This window comes from Pelecanus crispus, chromosome Z (genome assembly GCF_030463565.1).
Source record: "Pelecanus crispus isolate bPelCri1 chromosome Z, bPelCri1.pri, whole genome shotgun sequence".
Lineage (NCBI taxonomy): Eukaryota > Metazoa > Chordata > Aves > Pelecaniformes > Pelecanidae > Pelecanus > Pelecanus crispus.
The window spans coordinates 29557732-29569945 of NC_134676.1; the positions used below are offsets into that span (position 1 = coordinate 29557732).

Here is a 12214-nt window from a genome sequence, read left to right on the forward strand (position 1 = left end):
TTTGGGGCTCCTTCTTGTCTGTGCTTGTGTGTCTAATTGTAAGAAGTTCATCAGCAAAGGAAATCCACTGACTCTGAGACCATGAAACACAGGATAAAGTACCGGTAGTCCCTGATGGCGCTGTTGTAACGCTAGATTTGCACAAAGTGCTAATGGTAAAGTCTGGTGAGGATGGGCTTATAGACCCAGAATCTGTCTGGTGTCCAAGCAAAGACTGAGATACTCTATACCCAGGCAAATCAGTGGTAGATGAGGAGGAGCTCCTATTGTGCTCTTTTAGTGTAGCTGAAGGAAAAGGGAAGAATTGAAACTAGGACCAACACTGAAAAGACAAAAATTTCAATATTCAAAAAAGTATTCAATACCCACTGCAAGAGGATCATTAGCCAGCATGAAAAATAACTGCTCTACTAGGCTAAAAATCGACCACTTAGAAATAAAAGAAAAAAACCCCAGCCACATTTCACATGTACTTCATTCATACTGCCAATCACGTCACTTTCCATTTTTTAAGTAAGCCAAAAAGTAATTTATTGTGTTTCTCTCCACTTAAGGCCCTACTTCTCATGACTTTCCTTATTCCTCTAACTTCCTTCCTGTTGTGATTTAACTTCCTCTTGTCTTTGTCTTTTCCTTCTTGTGTCCTACTCCAGTTTTGTTTCCCCTGCATAGCTTTCTGCTTTTCCTTTCTTTCAAAGTTATTTAATCAAACCTATCGTATCCTGTTCATTCCAAACATTTTTATCCTCTTACCCTTAACATTTGTAATGGGAAGGCCCCACATAAATGGCTGGCTGGTGAATGAATGAAGAAAATACAGTCATGAGATCCTGTTTGATGATATTCTGTCTGTACTAACCCATATCTAGTGAGTAACTATACGAGGCATCATCCAACCCAGTTTATTTTGTCTCTCATCCTATAATCTTCAGGCTGCTGGAAAACAGGAGTTTTCCACAAGTATTCCCTGCATTTGGCTGTTGCCTGTTGCAGTAGAAGACAACAGATGCAAAAAATGCAACGTTACTCAATTCTCAACATCTTGCAGATTGGCAAAGCTAGGAGCAACAGCAGAGTGACATACAGAACAAAAAAAGAGAGCAACATGTTTAAAAGTTCATATCAAAAGTACAGGTGTCCTCTCCACAGTGATCTTTGTGCCATGAACAGGTACATTCTCTAAGCCCACATAAACAGAGTTTCAATGCAGCTTTCCCTTTCTGACAGATATTTTAAATATCATTCAAAGGCTTTAAAATACTATAAAAATCCTATTCAAAAAGCAATGTGGTAGTGTTCAAAACTATTTTAAAAATACATATGGATGAAAATGAGGAAGATAAATAAGAAGAAGCATTTTTACAATATCAATAGCTGACCAAAAAATGTCTGTTGTGTTTGTTCAAGATAACAAAGTTAGCTGAAACTACTAATAAAGCAGGATTATTCATGGATGACCAAAGTTTACTTCTGTGCTGGATAAACCACTGTCTGCTCAAATACCATGGTAGTTTAAGTGTTCAATGATTAACACAGAGTTACGAAACAGTATCTAAAGAAATATTTTAACAATAAAAGGAAAAAAGTAATCTGTAGGACATGCTACATCATGATATGTAGATATGCTGTACACAAACCAACTAATTTATGTAATTTAAGTTTTGGATTGAGATTTTTCAAAAGCTTTAAGCATCAGGTCACCTATATTAACCTTCAAGTTGAAGATAAAATACTGATTTCAAGGAAAATACAATCAGATCAAGGATGTGTATTTTTTAAAGTCTTTAGAACTAAGTTATAGGTTAGTGAGCATCAGAACATGATTTAAATAACAATATGACCTATATCAATCCAGTATTTTTTTCCCCAAATGTATTAATAATTTGTTATTTATACTTTAGAACATCCACTTTCTACTTAACTCCATGGATCATTTCACAAGTGTAAATATCTTAGTTAACTCCTAGAACAACAATCCTTTAAATAATTATTTAACAGATGAAGTTTGCCAAGGCACAGATGTCTTAAATCTAAAATTGACTTATGCCCACAGGACACTATGTTCCACCAATTTCAGTGAAATGTAAGGCTCTGTGCATAAGCCTCTGTCAGGTATGAGGGCTTGGGTGGATGATTTCCAACCCCCCCCTTCCCCCAATATGGCTACAGAGGATGTTATGGATCCCAATTATCTGTCACTACTCATCAGCCAGAGACTACTTTCTCCACAGTTCTGCTGCCAGGAGGGACTGTATGAACATTTCCTAACCTGCTTTGACTTCCCATCTAGGCACAGCAATAAACAACTGGATACAGTAACAGCTACCAGCACAACAAATTAAGTAACCTCTGCCTTCCTGTACAGACTCCAAGACTAGACCAAAGGTAGCAAAACAATTACAATAAGCAAAACTTATTTTGAGAAAGCACCACTTCTTTTCAGCATATTCCAGTAATATATATCTATATATAATTTATCCTTTACTATGTTACAAATTTGGATCCACTAGCCAATAACCTTGACTGGTTACCTAAGTGAGGAAGAAAAAATCTAATGATTTCCATAAGCTAGATTTGCTAAAAACCATAACTTTTAAGGAACACAAATTTGTAGTGAAAGAATAAGTTCCATTTAAACCCCAAAGAGTTACACAGCGATGTTGGTTGCTGCTAAAAGGACACTACTAAGGCCAAGAAGAATTAACACTAGTTGTGCAGAGTTCCCCTATTGATACACGTACTCTTCCATACTGTTCTTCAATCTGTTTGATCAAGCACAGAGGAAAACAGCTAGAAAGCCATGATTGTGAAAGAAGAAATTAGGTCTATTATAATTTTTGGAATATGAATACCTAGCTAAAAGAAACAGTGAGCACTTCCTTTCTCAGGCATGTGGGAGGAGAACAGTATCTACATTAATACTGCAAAGGTTGCAAAATATATATGCAGTAGCTAGACTGACAAGAACCATAGAAACAGAGTATCTGCTACTGTTAGTAAATAGTAGATTCTGCTTTAAATCCCCTGAGGTAATGAACATAAATAATAAATAATATAGATAAATACTTTTAATAAGCAGGTCCTAACATAGCCATAATATCTGGTTTTGGTTTTCAGTCTCTCCTTCCTTTTTCTGAACTAGTTTCTCAGCATCTCCTGCTCTCAGCCTCTTCAGCACACATACCCACTCATATGCTATTTTGCCTCCCTCTCCTTCACTGCCTTTTGAATATTAAATAATGTTCATTTTATTATTTTATATTTATTATTTCATGTATATTAAATAATATTCAATCAATATTCAAAATCTTAACAACCAATATTGAGTATTTTTGTGATTTTTTTTTTTTTTTTGCAACGACCAGGTTTCAGGAAAGCCTGCCAGTGTCCTGCCCACACTACTATTCTCCAGAATCCAAAATTCCCACGCAACATCCGCCCTCTCCCTCCCATACTCCCCAGCCCACCCTTTTTGTCCCAATACCCCTGGCTCTCAGATGGTGCCAGAAACTCCCCCTTAATTCTAGTCTCAGTCCCGCCATTTTTTTTCTGGCTCCCCTTGGATTATGCCTGCACATCTCCTAACAGAATCATAGTTTCCTACAGGAAACAAGTTCCTCACAGCAAAGCTCTGCAGTGCCTTTTACTACATAGCTCAAAAGACTTTCCTGGAAAGAAGAAACCCATCCCTATTCACAGTGCAAGCTTAGCTTGTCTCACAGTTGCTGCAACAACCTCCATTTAATCTCCCACCCCTACAGATGAAAAAATATTTATATTCTAGATGGTGATCATTTTCTGGAAAGTGAGAGAAGGTGATAAAAAAAGGCAGAAAAAAGATAGAATTTTCCTAAGGTTTCTAGTGTTCCCTCTTCCCCCTTGCTCCCTAGCTTGAAAGCCTGATATACGGCACTCTCAGTTGTGTATTACTTATAAGATAGTATACTGCTTTACAAAATTCTTTCATTTCAATAGGCAAAGCATGTCCCCTTGCAATAGCTAAAAAAGCAAAACCAGAACATCCTGAAGTATATAGAGAAACATTTTCTACTATCAAATATTTTACCTGAGGAGGATGAGGATGCCAAGGAAGCTGAAGAGGAAGATTCAAGAGAACTGCTGAAGAGTGGATCCCATGCCAGGAGGTCACTGTTCCCCTTTCTATTTAAGAGTTACAATTGGAATATAAATGAAAGATGTATATAATCATTTAAAAAAAAAAAAAATCAAACTACAACTTCAGTAGTAGTTTGATAATATAATAAATATAACAACATGATACATAAATTTTATAAATTCTTCTTTATTAGTTAGTCTTTGCATCTAAAAAGAAAAAAGTACTTACAAATTGCAGGTCAAGGAACTGATTTACACATAAGAGAGACTATCTGAACTGACACCTTGGTGCAAGTTTGTGTGTGGACACACTTCATAATGTCAGTTAAATGGTTGTCATTTTCAAGGAGACATACATCTTCAAATCCATTAATTTCAGTATATATATATATAAAAGCAATATATACAGACCTTTACAAATTTGGGGCTTGGAATCTTAAACACTTTACCATGGAACAGTACAGGACTGAAACTAAACATATCTTATTTAAAACCTGAGACTTTAATAAAAACCAATATTTTGTCATCATTTAATTATAAATACCAATTGAGACAAATCACAAGGAAGCAAATGCAGTAGAAGGGAAAAACAAATGAATAGAAATCTCCCTTGTTACATAATTGCTCCTTAACTCTTATGATGCAATAGATGCCAGACTTAAAATAGCAGTCAGCTGATATTTCCAATGAGTTTCTGAGTATTAGGTCAAAATAAGACCAAATTCCTGCAAAACTGCATTTGACAGAATTTTAAATTTGAACTTACTCATTAGCTGGAGCAGAAAGCTTTGATTTTGTTAACTCTTCACCTAAGCAAAAGACACAGTATTATCACCAAAGCTGTGACGCTCTAAAATAAAAATTTTGGCTTCATTATAAAAAGACAGTAAATATTAACTGCTGCAGTTCAAAACTAATTATGAATTATTAAAATGGAAAAGAGAAAATGCATTATTTCTGACCATATAAATTCAGATGCTCCTGAAATAACTTCTAATAGGAGAGGACTACACAGAACAATGCATTTTGGGAGGAAGTGTTGTTCACTTGAAATTTCTTCCTTAAATTGTACTGTTTACATCAATACTATTCGTCAGCAAATCTAGCTTGGTTTCCCACTGAAAAAACCCTACAGGATACAGCCTAACACTCTGTTCTCTATTTCCATGGCCGTGTTTTATGTGTTTGACTATAAAACAGCATGTGCTTTGCTGGTTTGTGGATCATACTAAGCTTGAGTGGGTAGAAGAGTTTTAAGAACTTGCACAGGAGTCTTTTCCATGGGGTTCCCCCTTTGGCTCTTGGATATGTTCCTCATCACTGTCACAGACAGCCTCATCTGTTTCCCAGAATAGGGAACAGCCAAGTATATAGAAAAAGAAGAGGTATCCAGAACTGACAAGGGAAATACTTCTTTCTATTTAAAATACAGATACTGAAGAAGTTTATTTCTTCAACAACTGAAAAAAAAAATCATGCTATGTTAGAAAACTAACATAAATAGACCAAAAGTTAAAATATTCACACTTACTGGATGAATTTCGATTCATTTGTGCCTGAAACAGGAAAAAAAAAAGGAATAAATTCTTACCACCTGTCAAATAAAATGCTTAATAGTCTCAAGGTTCTTATTTCCACCCAACTTTCTATGAGATACTTTGCTTTCAATGCCAGGCAAAACATTCCGAGCTTGCAGAAGACCAGAACATGAGCCAGGACAGAGCAACCAGTGCACACCCACCACACCAGTAAGAAAAGGCAGGAACGAACACTGTAGAGCTGACAAAGGGAGCAGTATTACTAAATCCCTTTACAGGCTGAGGCAGTAAAATTAAACAGCTTACATATCACATGGTATATATGAAAAGAAACATTCCTAAGGTTTTCCCAATAACTCCCCTCGCATACTACACTTACTTGGTTTTAATCTAAAAATGTGAATAAAAAGCCATTCTGTACTTACAGGACTGTGTCTCTGCTTCCAAAATGTGGTGAAAAAAAAAGAGAGAAAAATCAGCATTATTATTTTAATATGTTATGCACAATATTTTCCTTAAAATCAGAGCCATTTCTTATTCTGATCTGAATATTGTACTAGCAAACTTTAATACTATTTATTTGTAATATCATCTCATGGTACAAAGGATCATTCTGTGGATTGGCAGAATATATTAATAAAGGTGCACTGTGTTACATGTATCCACATTATATAATCTGTTTTAAAGGCTTGTATATTATTGAATACTAATTATTAAACTGTGCTAAAAGCCATGCTTGGCTAACTTCACAATGTATTCAAAGGTCTTTTGGTGGCAACAGCAGAAAGACAAGGACTAAGCACTCCAAAGACTCAAAGGAAAGTTAAAAACTGAGAAGGTAGAATTACTTAATGTCACACTGCAATAAAGTGTACCAAAGATGACGTAGTGCACAAAAAAAAAAGAATCATTGAACTCGAACCTAGAATAAATTCTGAACAGAAAAATATATTTACACTAAATATTCTTCTACACATTCAAAATACAAGGAACAAAATAACTTACAGATATTGCTGGAGAAAGAGTGATGTTCCCTATAGATACTTTTAATTCATCCAAGGAAGGCATGGTATATTGAGAGCTATTATTTGGCTGGACAGGTTTTATTTCTATATGGAACCTCCTGGGTTCATCATCATCAGAGTCAGAATCACTGGGTGAATAGAAATGGTTCTCTTTGGTATGTTTTTCTCAGTTAAGGTGGATATACTTCAAATTCATCTGCTTCATCCATTTCATAATTACACTCTACAAAATGCTCCTATTAAGTGAACACCACAGATAAACAATGCTCCCTAACCTCTTTGTGTGCTTATACAGACACTTCAAATATAGCCACTGTCCAAAATTCGCAACTCAGATTTACAATTTAGTTTTCATATTCCACTCATCTTCATAACGGTATTCTGTTCTGAAAGGCACTATGTCATATAACTGAACAACTGCATATTTGAAGGCATGAGGATAAATTAAAGATTCTACAGTAGCAACACTTCTACATGTTAGATTTATGATTTGTAAGACTCAACACATGTATGAAAAATGTAGAAATCCTTCTAAAGCAAGTGAAGGAAAGCCCTACCCTTTTTAATTAGCAGTGAAATGCCCACTGTACCTGTGGGCATTAAGAACCACCGTACCAAGCATTAACAGTAGAGGAAGCAGCAGCAGTGGCAGCTTCTGTTACTTGCCCCTTTTGTAGAGTGGCACTGAAAATTTTGCAAGGATGCCAGTTACACAGAAGGCTGCAGAGTAAACTGAACAATGTCAGCTGCTTAAAGCAGTCATCCTTGGTGAAAAAGGAATCACGGCGACAACACAGTCCTCAAAATAAGCAGGATAAACAGATGAACTTAGCCTTTGTTCTTTATATGCACAGGAGCTGCACTGAACAAAAGGTCTGAAAGGCCTATGCTAAGTCTTAAAAGATGCATTTGTTTTGACAAGAAAGAATTTGAAAATTTTCCTCTACTTAAAGATAAAAGTTTCATACTACCTAGGGGAGCATATGTATTCTATACCTTGCTTCTGTGATTTTCACTTGGAAATATACCAGCCATTTGAATTAAATCTCTTCAAACTATTGCCTGACAAAGATTAAGACCTGAACCCTAAAGACATTCTAAATCCATTTAAACTGAAAAAAATGCCTGAGTCATGGTGAGGAAAAAGTTAAATGTCTTCATCTTACAGCCTATGTGTCCCCCAAAATGGATTATATCTAGAAAAGAAAGTCTCAAAGGCAAGTCATTTTTCATTTCATTAAAAGATCTCTTGTCTGGAAAGTTATCACTGAGTTTCAAGATTCATTTCCTATGAATCAGGCAGCTCTTGTAAAGTGTTTTTACACTTAAGACTGGACTGCCAAGAGGGTAAAATAATGTCCTCCAACAAACAGAATAAATATAGAATCATAGAATCGTTTAGGTTGGAAAAGACCTTTAAGATCATCCAGTCCAACCATTAACCTAACATTACCAAGTCCACTGCTAAACCAATTAAGGGTAGAGTAGCAATTTCATGTTTCCTGGCTTGGTGGCTGGAATACTTATAATGAAAGTAAAAACTAGGACTCATTAAGAGTGGAAAGGACCTCTAAGATCATCAGTCCAACCTTCAACCCAACACCACCATGCCCACTAAACCATGTGAAAAAGTGCCATGTCTACCCGTTTTTTGAACTCTTCCAGGGATGGTGACTCTACCACCTCTCTGGGCAGCTTGTTCCAATGCTTGACTACTCTTTCCGTGAAGAAATTTCTCCTAATATCCAATCTAAACCTCCCCTGGTGCAACTTGAGCCCATTTCCTCTCGTCCTATCATTATCTACTTGGGAGAAGAGACCAACACCCACCTCACTACAACCTCCTTTCAGGGAGTTGTAGAGAGCCATAAGGTCTCCCCTCAGCCTCCTCTTCTCCAGACTAAACAACCCCAGTTCCCTCAGCCGCTCCTCATAAGGCCTGTGCTCCAGACCCTTCACCAGCTTTGTTGCCCTTCTCTGGACACGCTCCAGCACCTCAATGTCCTTCTTGTATTGAGGGGACCAAAACTGGACACAGTATTCCAGGTGCGGCCTCACCAGCGCCGAGTACAGGGGAACAATCACCTCCCTGCTGCTGCTGGCCACACTATTCCTGATACAAGCCAGGATGCCATTGGCCTTCCTGGCCACCTGGGCACACTGCTGGCTCATGTTCAGCTGGCTGTCGACCAGCACCCCCAGGTCCTTTTTGGCCAGGCAGCTTTCCAGCCACGCTTCCCCAATCCTGTAGCGTTGCATGGGGTTGTTGTGACCCAAGTGCAGTACCCGGCACTTGGCCTTGTTAAACCTCATACAGCTGGCCTTGGCCCATCGGTCCAGCCTGTCCAGGTCCCTCTGCAGGGCCATCCTACCCTCCAGCAGATCGACACTCCCACCCAGTTTGGTGTCATCTGCAAACTTACTGAGGGCGCATTCAATCCCCTCATCTAGATCGTTGATAAAGATATTGAACAAGACTGGCCACTCTTGGAGGCTAAGGGAGAAAAAGAGGAAGGGAACTGATGACTTCCTGAATCTGGTCAAGATTTTCAGAAGCTGAAGTACTACCTGGCTGACAGGGATTGCAAACCATTGAGGTTTTGCACTGAATGTATGGCCTTTCCTATTGTTTCACAGCAAAAAGCATAATGTAGAAAAGCATGCCCAGATGAATCATTTACAAAGCATGAATGTTGTTCACTCCTTTCTCCCTTTCATAAATATATACAAAGCATGAAATAATGCCCCTCTCAGAACTGGATAAAAGTATTTCACTTTTATATGAATTTTGTAAATAGGAGATAACACGAACTAGTTTTATCGGTACAGGAATCTTCACAGGGGGCAACAGAGGTGTATTCTGCAAAGTTGATGAAAACAGAGAAGCTATGGTGATGAACTGGCCCACTTCAAGGTGCTGCTAACTGCTTAAAAGTTTTCACAATTTAAGGTAATTGCAAAGTGTAAGTTTACCTTTTATCTGCAGTACCCAGAGAATTCAGTGAATACATTTCCAAAAATGAGCTATCTTGCTAACATATTAGTCTTGCTTAGACCTACAGCAATTATTCCCAGCTCTTAAGTAGAGCTTCCTTCTCTTTCCGATGGGAGGAAAAAAGAGGACAAGAATTTTTTCCTTCAAAGGAAGAGCAGAGAAAAATCAAAAGCCTCCCTAAAAAATGAGTCATAACAAAAATATATTCTACATATCAAAGCTATTATTAAAAAGACAATAAAATCTAGAAGCACCAATTAGAAACAGCATGTGGTGTAATGACTTCAATAAGTAACAGAAATTCTATTTCTAGACTGCTGGAGCTCCCAATCTTTTTAATGGTGCTATAAAAAAGTGGGAGGGTGCAGGTATAGAACAGATAACTACTCTGTATGCTTAAAAAAGTTTACAAACTTTACGGACTCTCTGAGAGCTTTTAAAGGAGAAAGATCTGCATGGTCAGCCTTAAAGCTTTTGTTCAGGCTTTTTTTGTTTTATTTTGGTTTTTTGGCTGTCAGACTGTCGTGGTTTAGCCCCAGCCAGCAACTAAGCACCACGCAGCCGCTCGCTCACTGCCCCTACCCCGATGGGATGGGGGAGAGAATTGGAGGAGTAAGAGTGAGAAACACTCCTGGGTTGAGATAAGAACAGCTTAATAATTGAAATAAAGTAAAATAGTAATGATAGTAATAACAATATAATAATGATAATAATAATATACAAAGCAAGTGATGCACAATGCAATTGCTCATCACCCACCGACCAATACCCAGACAGTTCCCGAGCAGCAATCGCTGCTCCTCGGCCAACCCCCCCTCCCAACCCCCCCCGCCCCAGTTTATATACGGAGCATGACGTCACATGGTATGGCATAGCCCTTTGGTCAGTTTGGATCAACTATTCTGGCTGTGCCCCCTCCCAGTTTCTTGTGTGCCTGGCAGAGCATGGGAAGCTGAAAAATCCTTGTCTAACATAAGCACTACTTAGCAACAACTAAAAACATCAGCATGTTATCAACATTCTTCTCCTACTAAATCCAAAACACAGCACTATGCCTGCTACTAGGAAGAAAATTAACTCTATCCCAGCCGAAACCAGGACACAGACAAACAAAATCCCCTTAAAGTTCCCAAGACATCTGATCTAATCTTTAACATTTGCACACACACAAAATCTAAGATAGACAAAATTTTGCACATTTTGCAAAAGCTATGAACATAAGAATACAAGGTTGCAACATAAGCATGAATGTCGTTCGTCTTACTTTACTTAACACTTTAATCAGTACTTCCTCTCTCCAAAGATTTGTAATAACATCAAATAACTTGGCACAATAACAGTGAAAAGGATATCCTGTGTTGCTTCTGGTTTAATGCTGTATCCTTCATCATCTACATCAGGAATGTTCTAAAAACAAAGACAAAAATTATTATATTGATTATGACAGCTCATGAAAGTCATTGTCATTCACCATTAATTATTACAGTTACCTCAAGTTATGATCTGCAGTTCAGAGGTAGCGTGACAAGATACCTCAGGAACAGAATACAACAAAACAACCTCCAAATTTCCCATGAAAACTGGCAAGTTTGAATGCATCTGCTTTTACTGGTACTCTATCAAAAAGGTCAGAAACCAACAGAAGCATTTAGCTTTACTGCTGAGTGTTAAATAAGCTTACAAGTCTCTTGGCCCCAAATATTTTCCCAGTTTCTATTTCTAATTCTCTCAGCTACATCACTGGAGGCTCTGATGGTACAGGACCAAAACCTTTCTTAAGTAATAGTCAATACTTTAATATGTGAGTAAAAGGATTCCAGGTTACACAGGTTGCAACTTCTTCCCTCTTCAAAAGGCAGCAAGCCTGCACTATCACTTTAGCGAAGAATACCCACATCAATTAAAAGGCATGGATGAAAGTTAAACACAAGTGCTCGAAATCGCATTCCAAAGTTTTCATTTATACATCTCAATCCTGTATTTTCAAAGCTAATAAGAGCCTGGGAACTTCAGACTAGCTCCATTTTTCAGTTCTTGCAGACAATTAAATATAAATTGAAGAGAATTATGTTAAAATCATTTAGAATGCTTACCTAAGCACTCAGTTTCATAAAAAAGCTTTAGGTCAGAAAGAAACAAGTCTCTAATATAATAATCTAAATTTTAAAAATGCGCGAAAAACCACATTCGTGTATATTGTATATAAAGGGATAAACTTGCATACACAGATACTTTCCCCATTCAGAACAGAAAAGCCCACTCATGACTTTGTATGCATAGTGAACTACGTATGTGAACTGCTCAGATGCCTCAGTAAGTTTATTACAAAAACCCTCAACCCAAGTGCCTTCAAAATGTAGTGATTTCACCAGTTATAAATTTCTTATAAAAATGACAAGATTTGTATAAAAAAGTGGTTTTTCTAGTGTACCAATCAGTTTATTCTACCAGAAAGTAGGTACTGGGAGGCAGTCTGGCTATTAGAGATATATACAGGACGGCCAAAATATACCTTGCTTGTTATAAGTCACAAGATATAA

General features: G+C 37.4%; 1 protein-coding gene across 1 annotated transcript in view; it reads right to left on the reverse strand.

Annotated features, from left to right (window-relative positions):
* FCHO2 (FCH and mu domain containing endocytic adaptor 2) overlaps window positions 1–12214 on the reverse strand; it is a 108968-nt gene that overhangs the window by 25756 nt on the left and 70998 nt on the right. The window contains exons 12-17 of the mRNA XM_075726760.1: window positions 11024–11081; window positions 6660–6835; window positions 6080–6091; window positions 5648–5672; window positions 4883–4925; window positions 4067–4161 (exon numbers count right to left, since the gene is read on the reverse strand). Coding sequence (XP_075582875.1) covers window positions 4067–4161; window positions 4883–4925; window positions 5648–5672; window positions 6080–6091; window positions 6660–6835; window positions 11024–11081 — 409 coding nt within the window. The remainder of the gene's footprint in view (window positions 1–4066; window positions 4162–4882; window positions 4926–5647; window positions 5673–6079; window positions 6092–6659; window positions 6836–11023; window positions 11082–12214) is intronic.